Consider the following 16,126-nt stretch of genomic DNA (forward strand, 5'->3'; position numbering starts at 1 on the left):
GATACATTCCAGATTTAAACCGAGCTTTGGCAATGATACAAGTGTTTCAGAATCAACATAGATACATAATTTATCATGTCAAATGGAAAGGCACAGTACAAAATATTAATATAATAAACCAAATTTATTTGATTCTATTTCACTTCATATTCAAGCAAAGTTTAGTACAATAATTCATTGATTATTTGTCAGTCACATGAACCACAGGTTCTAGACAGGCAGATACCATGCTAACCTAAACGCACGGCTGAACTGCGTTTCTGCTCTTTATTCAAATCGCTTGTGAATTAATCCTTTTGTACACACAGATTATTGCAATTGCAATCCGTTTACCCTAAAGTCAAAGTTATTGAAGTCCTAAACATAGAAGAATCTTGGAAACCAACAACTTAATTAAAACGCAAACAAACTGTCGTATACAAATATCTTTCTATTTTCATAACTATAGTACGCAAATTCAAATGAAGTAATAGCTTGTGATGGTGTGCTTTATTATGGGTTTGTTTGTTGTCTCTCTTTTTCTTCTCGTTGTCATTGTTTCTCCCCTTCTTCTCTCGCCTCTTATCCCGAGTAGCTTGTTGTTGGCGCCTCCTTGCTCTACCTTGATTTATAAATTTGGGTTTCAGGGTCATTCGTCCATTTAGTTTGCCCAGCCCCGTGTTACAGTCAACAAATCGCACGAATAACAACATGTGCGTCATGGGTTCAAGTCCCGTATGGACTATCCCCCTTACTGATTTCATGAGAACTGATTATTCTACTATCGATAGCCACTGATAAGTAGCTGAGTCAATCATAAATCATAAATGTAGCCGAACTGCAGTTGTTTCGTCAAATAAGAAAAAGAAGAAATTTTAGGCACCCGTGAAGCCACAGGTTCTCGCAAACCTTCAGCAAATACGTAACAACATTAAAACACTAGAACAAATAAACCAAGATAAAGATATACATATTGTTTACATTTTACTTTTATTCAACTAATCACACAACTTATCTAAAAAAGCCACCAGAATGGTTTCTTTTGTTCTTTCTTGATGAGAACAGTGAATGGTACCGGCTTCTCAATGTAGATGGGCTGCTTCACATATACCGGGTAAGGCTTATCTACATGCACGGTGTACGGCTTCGGGACCTCGACATACTCCTTCTGGTACACCGGGACATGGACTGGGACCTTCACTTCCACGGGATATGGCCGATCCACCTGAACAGGGACCTTCTTCTCCACGTATACTGGAACCTGCTTCTCAACGACGATCGGAACCTTCTTCTCAACCTCAACCGGGTACGGGACCTTCACCTCCACGGGAACATGTTTTGGCACTTCAACATGATAAGGAACAGGTACCTTTTCGATCGGATGTTCGTCATGCTCTCCATAGTCTACGTAGTTTCCGTCGCCATGCTGCTGTCCGTAGTTGTAAGCTTCGTACGACTGCTGTGGGTGATAATTTTCCTCATACGATTGCTGCTGCGAATACTTCTGGTCATGAAATGGCTCTTGGGGATGCTTCTGGTCGTACGACTGCTGCTGAGGATAATTTTCCTCATGCGAATGCTGCTGCGAATATTTCTGGTCATATAATGGTTCTTGGAGATGCTTCTGGTCGTACGATTGCTGCTGTGGATACTTGTCGTCATGCATTTGCTGCTGGGAATATTTTTGTTCATACGATCCTCCATGATCTTCGCTCGATTTATCTGGCACTACACCTTTCACCACGGTGATTGCTAGGACAAGTACGACGAAAACCTATTTAAAGCAACGAAGTATGATATAGTTTAAAGTTGCAGCCGGTTAGTATCACGTGTTGCGTTACATTTACCTTCATTTTCAGTGATTGTGATGATACGACGATCGGATCGTTACTAATCAATTGAACCCAATGCGTCCAGTTTTATACCATACAGCTTCTACTTGTTGAACTTTCTACGAAGCGGTACAGAAAGTGAAATGGAAACACTTTCATCTTTGTTTTACTGCTATGGACAATATATTGAGTAACGTAGTGCAGATGTACACCTCTTGCGTATTTAGTCGATCGATGTGGTGTCTATTTCATTTATATAAGGACATTTAGGCCAAAACAACCTAAAACTGTACCACATTGAGTGTGCAACTTCTAACAAAACCCTTCTATAGCATGACGATTAAAAAGTGCTGTAAACCCGAATGAAAGTTCGGTTCCTATAAAGAATGTCACCAAAGAGCTTGGTAAACCCAGACTAGCAAAGAGCGGCAATGAGTCGCGCTAGAATCATATGCTGTTTTGCCGTCATTTCTGATAATTACTCTTGATTGCTATTCTAGTAACCAATTAGCTGTTCAATAGCCAAAGAAATTACACTTTTGCGTCGTAGTTTCGCCACATCAGAATGGTCAGTTTCGCGTAAAAGGTACACTTTCTGCACGGTAGGAATCTATAACAGGTATGTAGTATAAATGTATAAAGATAAATTTCAACTAAGCATAAATTTAATTCATTCTCATTTCATTTCCAAATACCCATCAAATTATTTATTGTAGGTCGTAAAGTAATGACACACATGTTTGAGATAGGGTTTGAGACACGCCCGTCCAAAAGGTCGCGAAGGGGACCGAACAAAGACTCTAGTGAAGAATCTCTCAATCGAAATTGTCGTTGGTCATTTCAACAGGGCTTACATAGGTTTGACCTAAAAGGACTAAAAGGGACTCTTCTAATGTTAATCCGCCACTGCTGGTATTATCGGGGCAGCTAGCGGTTTAGATAGTTTTAATTCCAAGTCTCTCTCTAATCTCAGGTTTAGTAGAATTGTTTAGCTTTTTCGTTATGCAACAATTATTATTTTCCAAATACACATGCATTAGATACATCACATAAACGACACACTACTCATGCATCGGCCGTCTCATGCATAACAGTAACGAACATGGGTTATACTTTTGTAAGAAATGGGTTGACAGACATGGTCTTCTTCTTTCTTCAAGGCCTGCCTTTGTACCGACTAGTGAAGTGAGTTTGGCTTTCAGTGACTTATTGTTATCATAGCAGAAAGTCAGTCCTACGTATGGAGGCTCTGTGCTATTCGGGGCTTGAACCCATGACGGGCATGTCGTTAAGTCGTACGAGTTGACGACTGGACCACCAGACCGGCCCAATGTCACAGACATGGTCACATCCACATCCATCCAAAGATATCAAAAACAACATAAGTGTAGTTCTATTATACATATAACAATTTTAACAGTGTATCTCAATTAAAGGTCTTATGTAAGTATTATTGAACAAAAAAAATCACCGTAAAATTGCATACTTCAGGTAAAGAATTATATTTTTGGCATCATTCGTCTCATAAAGTTATTTCAAAACGTTTTACAGAAGCTGTTCAACCCCAGTACGGCTTCTTGTGATGTTCCTTGATGTGCACCGTCACTGGGACCTGCTTCTCGACGTAGACGGGCTGCTTGACGTAGACTGGATAAGGCTTCTCGACATGAACTGCGTACGGCTTCGGGACCTCGACGTACTCCTTCTTGTAGACCGGGACATGGACTGGGACCTTCACCTCAACTGGGTATGGACGGTCAACATGGACTGGGACCTTCTTCTCCACGTACACCGGGACCTTCTTCTCAATGACGACCGGGACCTTCTTCTCGACCTCAACTGGGTACGGGACCTTCACCTCGACTGGAACGTGCTTCTCGACTTCCACTGGGTACGGCACCGGGACCTTCTTCGTGATGATGTGCTTCACCTCCTTCTCGGGATAATCGGAGTAGCCCAGTCCGTAGTTGTCGTAGCCATAGCTGTCATAGGATTCCTCCCACAGTCCACGCTTTTCCTTCTTGGCTGCATCGGTATCAGCCGCGCATGCGATGGCCAGAGCCATGGAGAACACAATGAACGCCTATCAAAGAATAGTAAATAACAAATACAGTGTTGACTCACTTTCTAGTAATACCATCTTACCTTCATGATTGCCTTTCCGCTGTTGAACGTTTGGGTCTACTGTCTGCTAACTACCGCTACGCGAACGCTCACACTCGAATGATACCCTTTATGCCAAGAGCCACAGTATTTATACCAAAACTTGTTTACTTCGCAGTCCACACGAAACATCACAGCCGTTTGTTGATCGGACGATGGTTGCAAGATTTTTGCCGATGAGCCGTCTTACACATTTTCGCATTTTATTGTCACTCGTTTCCTTTGCGCGTGAAGCAACCGACAAAGTAATGCTTAACCAACCATAAACGACCTCACCATATGAGAGACTGTTTTCTCGCTCGCTACGTGAAACACCCAGCGAAAAGAGAAATCTAAAGACTATTGATTCAATTAAAAAAAATTAATACGCTTGTTATTGAAAAACTTCCTGCACCTATCGTTGTCGAAGGACACAATGTATAAATGAAAAAAATGTATTTTCGCTGTTCAAGAAATATAGTTTATTCCATCCTGTTGACAAACTGATCATGTTACCTTTAGCTACAATCTCAAGCTTAAGGTTGGTACAGATGGTTGTTTACACCATGATGATATTATTATCAAAACCATTCACATATTTCAGTTGATTGTAACAAAGATCATTTTTTGAATCGTTCATTCTTACTATTAAGATAGTAAAAATAAATGTTAAGGTTCGAAAAGTTTTGAATCTTTTCTTTCTTTGTATTTTGTGTGTTATTCAATCAACCAATAACGGATTGGCAGACGAAGGCGCGAGACCGTGAGCGGTTTCGGACACTCCTGAGGCAGGCCAAGACCGCAAAGCGGTTGTAGCGCCGGATAAGTAAGTAAGTAAGTCAATCAACCAAATATTTTCCATAAGAATTAAGCAACAATGGGGTAGTTTCAGATAGGCCGATCACGTATGCATCAATATGCATTGCATTGGAAAGTCAAAACTGCATAGAGGGTTTCGCACACTCTTGTACACATGATAGCAACTGGGACTCATCAAATAGTTAGATCAACGAATAGAAATGGCAAGAATGATAGATTATTTGTGAAACGTAACTCTAAATAAAATTGGTTAACCAAAGAAACAAAGCTTCTAGTGGTATACTACCTAAACAATTGAACCACCACACATATTGCTTGGACAAATAATTATTATGTGTAAGGGTAGGCATCCCTTCATGATAATTTTAATTATAATTCTAAATATACACTATAGAACCTGCATCTAATCATATACAGATGATGCGTCCGTAAGCAGGTGATGCATGTATATGCTAGAGATCTATAGCAATTATTACAAATCTTAAACATGTCTACAACCCGTAAAATTTGCCCATCATAAGTAAAAAGTAAAAAGATGAAGGTTTAATTTCTACAATAACATTTATTTAAGATCATCAACAACTGTCAGTAGCTTCCATTGACCCGTCTTAACACACTGAAGCTCCTTTCAACCCCAGTACGGCTTCTTGTGGTGCTCCTTGATGTGGACGGTCACTGGAACCTGCTTCTCGACGTAGACGGGCTGCTTCACGTACACTGGATAAGGCTTCTCGACATGAACTGCGTATGGCTTCGGGACCTCGACGTACTCCTTCTTGTAAACTGGGACCTCAACTGGAACCTTCACTTCCACCGGGTACGGGCGGTCAACGTGCACTGGAACCTTCTTTTCGATGTAAACCGGGACCTTCTTCTCAACCACGAATGGGACCTCCTTCTCGACCTTCACCGGGTACGGGACCTTCACCGGAACTGGGACGTGCTTCTCGACCTCTACTGGATAAGGAACTGGGACCTTCTTTGTGATGATCTCCTTCTTGGTGTATCCATAGTTCAGTGGTTGATGATGCTGGCCGTAGGCTTCGTACGAGTCATGTCCCGACTCAACCTCCCACAGTCCGCGCTTTTCCTTGTTGGAGTTTTCGACTGCACCCACGCTGGCAAGGGCCAGGACCACAGAGAACACAATGAACGCCTGGAAGATCAGAAAACAAGCCGTTTGTTATGTTCACGATTTAACTTTACTTTACTTAATCCCACTCACCTTCATGTTTTGCCTTTCCAAATATACTGCTGATCAGCTGCACCGTACAACGTTCGCTGGTTGGATGATGCTTGATCCATGCCTACAGCTTGCTTTTATACTCCACTCTCGAAAGAGTGTTTTCTTTCTCTATCGTCTTTTGATCTGCTGAAACTTTCCAACCATCTCGAGAAAAACAACAGCCAACCACACACATACACATGTATACCCATTTCCACGGTTCGCTTGCGTTACGCGACGTTGCTACTGCGGGTCGTCCAGTCAGCAAAATAACACCACAACATCATGCAGATCTTTCTGCGCTTCTTTATCTCACCGCTTCGCAACGATGTAACGCGCGGATCGTTAGCAGAGCCACGCCAAAAGAAAAGGAAAATTGCAATACGAGTGATATAGCATCGGGGCGTGTAAAATATGAAAAACTAATGAAAATTTTGAAGGTCATTGTTTAGGTTACTAGTGGTGGATGGTTTATGTGGCGGGCTGAGTCGGAGGTTAAGATTAGTAACGGAGTCCAAAATTATGCCCACGTGGAGATCGGAAATGTGTACGTAAGTGCTCAAGAAAACCACATTTGCCTTTGCTTTCTTGATGAAGTTTGATAACACTTTATTAATTACAGCTGCATCTGCACTTATAAATTAGAAGTCGCAATAGAATATATCTTATTTTGAATTGCGAAAGAATACTGTTTGAAGTTCACTTTTCTTTACCTCTTACGGTAAGTCTCTAAATTATCTTATCTTTATCAATAAGAAATGTGATATAATCCAAGTCAGTCCCTAGGTACAGATGTAAAATAATGTATCTAACGAAATCTAATTAAGATTTCTTACCCCCCCCCCCCCTCATTGATTTCCCATTGATGATTGTATCTGGCCTAGACCGACTACGCCTAGATGTGCTATAGCAATAATGGTACATCGCTTTTAATAATAATATTTATTTAAAACCAATAGGTGAAACTTACTATGTAACATGTATTTACTGTTAGTAACAAATAATTCCTTATTCATACGAATGCCTTCATATGAATATAAATGCATATGAAACACAAATACAGCTTACACTACTCGTTGTGTAATTGTTAATCGTACTAAAGCACTTTCAATATCAAATATTTTTTCCTGTTTGAGGCTTCTACAGAAAAAGAGTGAACATTGATATATGTCAATCCGTAATACAATCAATCATGCAGGTATAAATGCCAGCAAGAAGCCGGCAAATGATTTTAGTGAATGATCTATAAACGGTTTGAGATATCATATTCTATGATGTATCAATAAAAATACATAATAAAATACTTACAAATCTCAAATCATATGAAAATAAAATTAAAATACAGAAATAAATTAAGTCAAATGATTATTCTAACACATCAGCGCATTTTATTAACATTCCGAAAGACATTCCAAATCGATACGAATTACTTAACCCCACAGTGGCTTGTGTTCGTAGCCGACCGAGCTGCCGTACACAGTCGAATCGTGGTCGTACACCGTCGACGGAACCGTCTTGTGCACGTAGTGGGGCTCCTTCACGTACACCGGGTAAGACTTCTCGACCGGCACTGGGTATGGCTTGGCCACCTCAACCACCTGCTTGTGGTAGACTGGAACCTTCACCGGCACCTTCACCGGGACGGGATACGGACGGTCCACGTGCACTGGGACCTTCTTCTCGATGTACACCGGGACCTTCTTCTCAACCACGTACGGGACCTGCTTTTCCACATGCACTGGGACGGGGACCTTGACGGCGACCGGAACCTGCTTCTCGACGGCCACTGGGTACGGGACAGCGACCTTCTTCGTCACCGTAACGTGGTTCGTCACCTGATGCTGGTAGTCGTTTCCGTAGTATCCATCGTATCCTCCGTAGTACTGATCGTAGCCGTTGCTCAGCTCAACGATGCCACGCTTATCCTTCTTGTTTGCGTCGGTCTCACCGTCGCAAAGGGCAAGGGCCAACACGGCGAATAGGACAATGAAAACCTGGATTATAAGGATTAGATTAGTTAAAAATGACTACCACGATCTGAAAAGAGAAGTAGTACTACCTTCATGATTAGGCTTGGAGTAGGTAGAGCACACACGATCGCTGAACGTTAACTGATGGTTACTTTCGGTTCAATGGTTGGTTTATATACCACCCGATCGTTCGCTTCTCTTTTGATCGTAACCTTCACTGATGTATGAATTCTTCATCAAGGCAACGAACATAAGATTGTCACAAGGATATACCTACCGCGGTGTATTGGTAGGGGTATAGTATTTATTAATCCGAGGCTTATTTCAAACATCCTGGCTTAATGCAGCAATTGCCTTCAATTGTGCAAACCGAATTGAGGAAAAGTTCAAGCCCCATGTTTATGGCATTGATTTTGAATCGACCAATCCATTGTCGATTGTGACCAAGGAGAACTTCATAAAACTGATAACTTCGTAAAGACAACGATCAAAAGAGAAGCGAACGATCGGGTGGTATATAAGCCAACCATTGAACCGAAAGTAAACATCAGTTAACGTTCAGCGATCGTGTGTGCTCTACCTACTCCAAGCCTAATCATGAAGGTACTACTACTTCTCTTTTCAAATCGTGGCAGTCATTTTTAACTAATCTATTCCTTATCATACAGGTTTTCATTGTCCTGTTCGCCGTGTTGGCCCTTGCCCTTTGCGACGGTGAGACCGACGCAAACAAGAAGGATAAGCGTGGCATCGTTGAGCTGAGCAACGGCTACGATCAGTACTACGGAGGATACGATGGATACTACGGAAACGACTACCAGCATCAGGTGACGAACCACGTTACGGTGACGAAGAAGGTCGCTGTCCCGTACCCAGTGGCCGTCGAGAAGCAGGTTCCGGTCGCCGTCAAGGTCCCCGTCCCAGTGCATGTGGAAAAGCAGGTCCCGTACGTGGTTGAGAAGAAGGTCCCGGTGTACATCGAGAAGAAGGTCCCAGTGCACGTGGACCGTCCGTATCCCGTCCCGGTGAAGGTGCCGGTGAAGGTTCCAGTCTACCACAAGCAGGTGGTTGAGGTGGCCAAGCCATACCCAGTGCCGGTCGAGAAGTCTTACCCGGTGTACGTGAAGGAGCCCCACTACGTGCACAAGACGGTTCCGTCGACGGTGTACGACCACGATTCGACTGTGTACGGCAGCTCGGTCGGCTACGAACACAAGCCACTGTGGGGTTAATACTACATCACGATCTTTACCGCTTTTTTACCAGCACTTCGCTCTGTCAATGAACACTACCAGTAATCAAACCAAACAAATATATTCTTGTAAATAACTCAAATCACTGAATTCGATTAAAATCCATAAATTTCGCTCCAACACAAAAGAAGAAAGAAACCACGGTAAGGAAAAATGGTTCACCCTCACAACGTTTATTTGATTTGCAAACAAATGTTGTGGTCATCTGATTTCGTTGAATATTCCAACCTGCACCGGATTGTCGATATGATTGCATACCTCGCCCAAGCTAACCCATATTTGTGGAATCAATTTTGAACAGCATCCAAACGATAGCGCCTAGATAGGGCGGGGTTGACCATCGCCAATGTCCCCCGGGGGGGCAGCAGAAAGGAAGAGCAAAACATGTTCCTCACATTCTTGACACGTTTGTTCTCCTTCAATAAATCGATAGAAAGGATGTTTGGGCCGTTACTTCGTGTGCAAAATGCGGCCCTCATCGCCAAGGCAATAAAAATATCTGCTGTGATAAGGAAAAGGATCGGAATTATGAAATAGAAAAATAGCCCAAGGCCACAGTCAACGTGTCATCTCTTCAACGATGGACACTGCACAGAGTTTGACGAAAGGCGTTTTTATTGTAGTAATATTAACAACATTTATAACTCAAAAGGTCTGATTTCATCTACCTCATCACTTATAATTTTATCATACTCACACATTCCCCCTACAGGACAGGAAACAAACTGACCAGCCACTCCCTTCGAAAATCGTCTTTGATTTTGGTTCACTTCCGTCCGTCCGTCCGTCTGTCCGTTCTTTTTTTCTATATCCGAATGTACACACCAAAAGAATACTGGCCCGTCTTGGAATTTCGGTTCGCTAACGAACGAATGTCTTATCTTGTAAACGTTGTTTATTTTTTTTTTTCTTGAGCGTCCCTTTTCCACCTTCATGCTCGAACACCATTAAACCGAAAGCAACACCATACGAAACGATCGCAGGGCGCTCGCGCATTTAGAATATCGATGTGAATGTTACCCAAAAAAGGGACAGTACGATTGCGTTTAATTGCGTACGGTGCGGCTGCTTTTGGGGCGTAGCTGGTCAAACGTGACTCGTGCCGTGCGTAAAAAAGTGAGGCAATGGTTCGCCGCACTGTTTCCGGTAAGATACGCGACCGTTCATTGCTTCAATTTATCGAGCTCAACATTTTTTTGCCGAGACTTTACTCGTTTATAACAAAATTTACCTCTCATTCTACTAAGATTACTACTAGTCTAATGGACAATTTAGTTGCAGTGCCTAGAACGTGAGTAATGATGCCATAACGTGTAATTATCCCATAAAAAACATCACCTTTACTTCTTGTTCTACTACAACCCTCTACAACGTGAATATCATTTCGTCATCCGTTGCGAGCGAACGAACAAGCTTGTACCGAAAAGTAATTGATCACTACGTAGCCATCCGACAGGCGATCAGCTTCGATACGTGAGTTGAATCGGTTTGGGTTTAAGCTTATGTAGTTTGATTTTGCTGAACCATACGCAGTAAATTTACTCGCTGCGAGCGTTTTAGTGGCGCAAAATCCTATTGTAAGAGTGTGGAAATTTGAATTCAAACTACTTCCGCAAGGTCAAACGAACGTGGCTGCGCATGCCGGTTCGCGCGTTCTGCGCAAAAACTAAAGCCCCAACCAAACACAAGTTATTTGTACTAGTCGCTATCATCATCGTCGTTATTATCATCGTCAGCACCGTCGTCGGTTGTGGTCGGGCGTGAGCGGGAGCCGCACGCGCGTCGAGGCTGAGTCACTGGCTCTCGCAGCGAAATCACTATGGGACATTGGCATCTAACAATTATTTTCCAATAGGAATGAGTCACTATTTGAAAAGAACCGAGCCAACATTATATCCAGTTGTTCTTCTCAACTCACCTCCCACTTACTACAGCTTCCACGTGGAATTATTACACCACCGTTTCTAACACTGATCGGTAGGATTTTGCCGATCGTCGTTTGCCCTTAGTGCGTTAGGCGCCGGGCGAGAGAGAACGCGGGTGCTTTTAGTCCGTCAAAGCTTCTTCTATCAGTTGACCGACGATCGCGTGTGCTAGTCTGTCCTCTCCGCTCTTTAACGCTTGTGTGTTTGCGTGCGAGCCACAGCTGAGGCTACCGACCGTGGTGACACACCAGGCGGCTTTATCGGTGGTACGGCATTCCATTCCTACGCGCCTGCCTTAGTGTGCCGGATCTAACGTTCGCGGTTCTTCGTGTGCATCATTCGTTTCGTTACTGTTTTTGTGTGTGATCGAAGAGTAGTAGAGAAAAAGGGAGATATAGAGAGAGAGAGAGAGAAAAAAGGAGCCTAAAAAGAAGCAAAACAAACAGTGGGGTGGCCAAAGGTACACAAAACCCTAATCATGCGTCTCTCGCCCGTCAGCTGATCCGGTGCAGTGTGAGTGTACTGTGTATGATGGGCACTGAATTCCTGCAGCCATGCGTTATCAGAACCGCATGCCCGCACACGATTACGTGTCGGGAGCGGTGACGGGGGGCAAAACGCAACCCAAGAATGTGATTGTGTGTCTGCAAAGCGCCTAGGTGTGTTTGTGATTCGTTAAGACAGGTGTGCGTACAAGCGCTTACAAAAAAAAAACACACAATTTCGGGCTAGAAATTTTCATGTAAAACCGTGTACTCGTGGTGATTTGTGACTTAATTAAAAAAAAAACTTATTTCGTGCAGTGTAGAGAGTGTAGAGTATTCTACTAATATCTTTGTAATTCTAAGCATAAGCTACTTATCGAGACCGTGCCGTTGCCTTGAATGTCTCATCGATCGTTTGTGCGAAACCGTGGTCGCTCGGTGAGTAAGCTGGACCGGATAAAACGTTTTCCAATACACACACACACACACACACACTCACACACACACACACACACACACGAAAAAACAACAATCCCTGAACGGAAAGTTTGTTGTCACAATCAGTCCAGTCATCTGTTGTTGCCTGCGGTACAGAATTCATATCCGCAAGGTATCACACAATTGCAGGAGAGGCTACTAGTGCAATGCTGGGCCTGAAATGGACAAGCAATTTATGTGTAATTATGATTGTAGCTGCATTTAAATATCGTATTTACTTGACACGTGCAACAGTCATGGCGCTTGTGGCGATCGTTGTTTTCGTTCGACTTGACGACAACAGATTAGTTTAAGCCTGGAAAGATCTTATCTGCAATTGCAACATTGTAAAAATTCATTGTTTTCATATCACGAACCTTGCTCCGTAATTTGTCATTCAATGCAACGAACTTCCGATAACATTGTTACCATTTGTGTTATCGCATTTACTTAGCCTTGTATTGATGGACAAAATAATTATGAAGAATAACAGTGATAGTATAGAAAAAAAGGATAGTACATTTTGAAATGTAAACCATCTCCCATGCTCACACCGCATGCTAATTACATACGTACATACAAATACAATACGCAACGATACGTTCGATGGACCGAATGTAACACGTTTCCTACTCTTTCGCTTCCTCCACTCATCCATAAAACAGAATGCACTGCGCCATTGACAGCCTGCATCGGAAAGGGAAGGGCGGGGTGTTCGCTATCAGTGCCACCACGGCAATAGTCATCCATTCGCCCGCGACCGCTCACACACAAACCGACCGACGACGAAGACGCCTGGCCTATCGGATCTCGAATCGAACAGGCTACGGCAAAGCAGCAGGCAAGAAGTCAACCGCGAACACCCCTCTACGCAGACGATAACAGCCGTCCCCCGAAGGAACTCCCGCAGGCAGTAGAAAGCAATCGGTCCAACCGAGCAAGCGTGTGCCCCTCAGTCTCGCATCGGCCCTGGACCGGAACAGGGGCAGCAGGCCGCGATTACAACCCGTGTGATCGCGATCGGTCGGCACGATCATCATTTCAATGAGTAACAAGGATTACTGGTAGGATCGCAGACAAGTGACAGAGGATGACAACTCGGGGGAATCGTGGGCAAATTCTGCCCCATCTAGCGGCAGCGCTACTGCTCGTCGCCGGTACCATGTGGCCACCTGTTGAAGCGAATGCTTCGGACGACTACTACGACTATGGCGGTAGTTCGCAGGAGGGAACGATCGAGGAAATTGTACAGTACGCACGGTCAACCCCGGAAAGTGACAGTTACGTCGTGTCCGTGGTGGAGTTTCACCCCGAACCGATGACGATGCCGATCGAGCAGCGAACCCAGCTGCATCTGGCCGAGTATAGCCGGCTCATACGCTCTCCGGAAGCAAAGGTATGTCTCTGCGTGCGCATGCCAATGTCCAATGTAACGGACGGGTCGTTTTCATTCATTCTTGGGATTTAATTGCGCGCTCTTATCAGCAGTAATGGCAGTAAACAAGCGATCGTCCATCCACTGTCCACAGTCACCAAGTGTGAACGGACGTTGTGGGATCGCGCACACACACACACCCCGCGAACGCATAATGATGTGCAGTTTTTGTTGACCAATTTTTTTTACTAAATAGAGTGTTCTAATCTCTCAACGAACGTGCGTTGTAAATGGTTACAGGCTCTCTGTTTGGCGATGTCGTTCTGACAAGCAGCTTAACATCGTAACTTATAAGCTCAGTTGCAACTACTCCGTTAGTCGTTAGATCGTTCAATGCTACCGTCCGTACCGTCCCCTTCAGCAAACTTGTTTCTCTGTTTGTAAAAGCACTCAGATGTATTCGCAGCGTGTCCGCGCGATAAGTGACCGCAGCAGCTCCGTCTCCAAAGTAATTCTAATTTACACTCTCATTTGCTTTGCTACTTTCAGCCCGCCGACATTATCGTGTTCCCGGAGCTGACGCTCAACTCCCTCTCCGACAGAGTATTCGTGCCGGATCCGGCACAGCGCGTTGCGCCATGTGACGATCACGGCACCATTCTAGTCACCCTGTCCTGTCTCGCCCGCGAGGTGCGCAAATATCTGGTGATCAACCTGTCCGAGCAGTTCTATCTGCAGCAGCAGGCCGAAACCGTTCGCTACAACACGGACGTCGTCTTCGACCGGACCGGTACGGTCATTGCGCGCTACCGGAAGTACAATCTGTTCAAGGAGCCGGGTACTAGCGTGACGGCCGCACCGGAGCTAGTGAGCTTCGAGACGGATTTCGGTGTACACTTCGGGGTGTTCACGTGCTTCGACATTCTGTTCGCGCTGCCAACGCTCGAGCTCGTCAAGCACGGCCTGCGGGACTTTGTATTTCCCGCCTTCTGGACGTCCGAGCCGCCGTTCCTCAGCTCGACGCAGATCTTCGAGAGCTGGGCGTACGCGAACGATGCCAACCTGATCGTTGCCGGTACGAACTATGGCCCTTCCGGGGCAACCGGTACCGGGGTGTTTAATGGGCGCAATGGAGCGCTGCTCACACACTACACCGGTGTACCTACGCGGGCCCTCTACACGGTGACAGTGCCCAAGTCGGGCTCGGGGAATCACACCCGCTATCACTCGCTGACGAGCGACGTGCTGGAAGTGCCGATAGCCGAACCGAGCGGCCATCGTCTGCCCGGGTACGAGCTGGAAAATGTCCGTTTGGGGCGCGACTTTCTCGAACAGTTTACCACCATCCAGCTGAACCCGATCTGGCAGCAGGAAACGATCGGTCAAATTGTGTGCAGTGGCATGTTTTGCTGTGACTTCTCGCTCAGCCTGACGGTGGATGCCGAGCGCGACCAGACGCACCATTACCGGCTGGCCGTATTCGATGGTGTGCGCACCTTCCAGGGCTTTGCCGATGCGCACGTGTCGATTTGTGGCGTGATCGGCTGCGCGAACCAAAGCATCGCGAGCTGCGGGCTGATGCTGCAACACAACTCCGAGTATCTGCAGTTCAATTCCATCTCCATTACGGGACAGTTCATCGCCAACGGCACGCTTGCCATGCCCAACACGCTCGACATGCGCATGTACTCGTATGACGCTAGCCATTACGCTTTTACCGCCGAAGTCAAGTAAGTCGGGTCTTGCGAGTCCGAAGGTTTCGTGTCTCTTACTTTCAGGTAAATACTAAATCATCCATCTCCTTCGCAGCTACTCTACCAACGTTCAGATTGTGACGATGAATCTGACCACCCCGATCAGCGACATGCAAACGTTCGGTATCTATGCGTTCAACCACAAGGAGTTTGAGTTCTACAACCCGATCGAGCGACCCGGCGAGAGCACTCCCGAACCGGACCCGGACGATGATGGAGGTGCCATCGCCGGCACCCAGCCTACCGCTGCTATGCTGCTCCTAGCAGTAGCGCTGCATGCCATCTGGCAACGGATCGCTGCGTAATCGTAAAAAGAATGCGGGAAGATGATCCTTCTCCCGCACTCAATGTTCCTGTGCAGTATTTTTTCTCGGCCAAGCCTGTTCACCCTCAAGCGCTATTGCAGGGCTTGGCAATAGCGTGTATTGTGCCATTATATTCGTCAGTAGATAGCGTTAAATGAGTACCAAAAAAGACAATTCACTAACCTGTTTCGAAGGTTCCGCCATTGCGTTGGAGAGGGGGGTGGGGAGGGGTAGAAGATGTAAGGGACCTGCGTTTGATAAAGAAAAAAAGTTGTGATAGTTAGTGCCTTTCAAGATGTAAATACCTTCTATACGATAATCAAAGTGCAAGGTGTTTTCTTTTAAAAAAATAACTTACCGTTCGGATATTTCAAAATGTTAGCATCACTTTTTTAAGGACTGTTCTTTTCTATGTCCTACCGTGAATACCAATGTTATCTTTATCGCGTGTCCTTATTTATTGGTCCTCATGTGAAATATCTTTGAAGTAGGTGCCCACACGGGGCTAAATACTTTGTAAATCACGTTATGTATATATTTGAATATCGCAATAAACAGAATCATTAAATAAAATATTTTTGATTT

General features: G+C 44.8%; 5 protein-coding genes across 5 annotated transcripts; 2 read left to right on the forward strand and 3 right to left on the reverse strand.

Annotated features, from left to right (window-relative positions):
• Positions 1–862: 862 nt before the first annotated feature.
• Positions 863–1,898, reverse strand: LOC120903103 (cytadherence high molecular weight protein 3-like). Its single transcript, XM_040312325.1, has 2 exons — positions 1,827–1,898; positions 863–1,753 (listed from the first exon to the last, which is right to left on the reverse strand). The coding sequence occupies exons 1-2, from the start codon at positions 1,830–1,832 to the stop codon at positions 995–997; spliced, it is 765 nt and encodes a 254-aa protein (XP_040168259.1). The 5' UTR covers positions 1,833–1,898; the 3' UTR covers positions 863–994.
• A 1,391-nt stretch (positions 1,899–3,289) lies between these two features.
• Positions 3,290–6,387, reverse strand: LOC120901258 (titin-like). The gene is made up of 4 exons (XM_040308958.1): positions 5,998–6,387; positions 5,406–5,928; positions 4,251–4,276; positions 3,290–3,894 (listed from the first exon to the last, which is right to left on the reverse strand). Exons 1-4 carry the CDS (start codon positions 6,001–6,003, stop codon positions 3,370–3,372), a joined length of 1,080 nt encoding a protein of 359 aa, XP_040164892.1. The 5' UTR covers positions 6,004–6,387; the 3' UTR covers positions 3,290–3,369.
• Positions 6,388–7,362: 975 nt separating this feature from the next.
• On the reverse strand, positions 7,363–8,096 carry LOC120903104 (zinc finger protein 512B-like). The gene is made up of 2 exons (XM_040312327.1): positions 8,057–8,096; positions 7,363–7,991 (listed from the first exon to the last, which is right to left on the reverse strand). Exons 1-2 carry the CDS (start codon positions 8,060–8,062, stop codon positions 7,428–7,430), a joined length of 570 nt encoding a protein of 189 aa, XP_040168261.1. The 5' UTR covers positions 8,063–8,096; the 3' UTR covers positions 7,363–7,427.
• A 412-nt stretch (positions 8,097–8,508) lies between these two features.
• On the forward strand, positions 8,509–9,305 carry LOC120902360 (zinc finger protein 512B-like). The gene is made up of 2 exons (XM_040311055.1): positions 8,509–8,570; positions 8,636–9,305. The coding sequence occupies exons 1-2, from the start codon at positions 8,565–8,567 to the stop codon at positions 9,197–9,199; spliced, it is 570 nt and encodes a 189-aa protein (XP_040166989.1). The 5' UTR covers positions 8,509–8,564; the 3' UTR covers positions 9,200–9,305.
• A 2,011-nt stretch (positions 9,306–11,316) lies between these two features.
• LOC120902359 (vanin-like protein 1) lies at positions 11,317–16,114 on the forward strand. Its single transcript, XM_040311054.1, has 4 exons — positions 11,317–12,068; positions 12,773–13,503; positions 14,032–15,212; positions 15,292–16,114. The coding sequence occupies exons 2-4, from the start codon at positions 13,198–13,200 to the stop codon at positions 15,539–15,541; spliced, it is 1,737 nt and encodes a 578-aa protein (XP_040166988.1). The 5' UTR covers positions 11,317–12,068; positions 12,773–13,197; the 3' UTR covers positions 15,542–16,114.
• Positions 16,115–16,126: the final 12 nt, after the last annotated feature.

Source organism: Anopheles arabiensis, chromosome 3 (genome assembly GCF_016920715.1).
Source record: "Anopheles arabiensis isolate DONGOLA chromosome 3, AaraD3, whole genome shotgun sequence".
Classification (NCBI taxonomy): Eukaryota; Metazoa; Arthropoda; class Insecta; order Diptera; family Culicidae; genus Anopheles; species Anopheles arabiensis.

What these genes read in the sequence shown, in the direction of transcription:
- LOC120901258 (XM_040308958.1), bottom strand. An exon ending in CCACAAGAAGCCGTACTGGG is followed by an intron (nt 4,277 to 5,405) that starts GTTGAAAGGAGC and finishes TGTTTCACGTAG; the next exon opens with CGAGCGAGAAAACAGTCTCT. An exon ending in AGAAAACAGTCTCTCATATG is followed by an intron (nt 3,895 to 4,250) that starts GTGAGGTCGTTT and finishes ATTCTTTGATAG; the next exon opens with GCGTTCATTGTGTTCTCCAT.
- LOC120902359 (XM_040311054.1), top strand. Translation starts at nt 13,198, where the DNA reads ATGACAACTCGGGGGAATCGTGGGCAAATTCTGCCCCATCTAGCGGCA. An exon ending in TACGCTCTCCGGAAGCAAAG is followed by an intron (nt 13,504 to 14,031) that starts GTATGTCTCTGC and finishes TGCTACTTTCAG; the next exon opens with CCCGCCGACATTATCGTGTT. An exon ending in GCTTTTACCGCCGAAGTCAA is followed by an intron (nt 15,213 to 15,291) that starts GTAAGTCGGGTC and finishes TCTCCTTCGCAG; the next exon opens with CTACTCTACCAACGTTCAGA.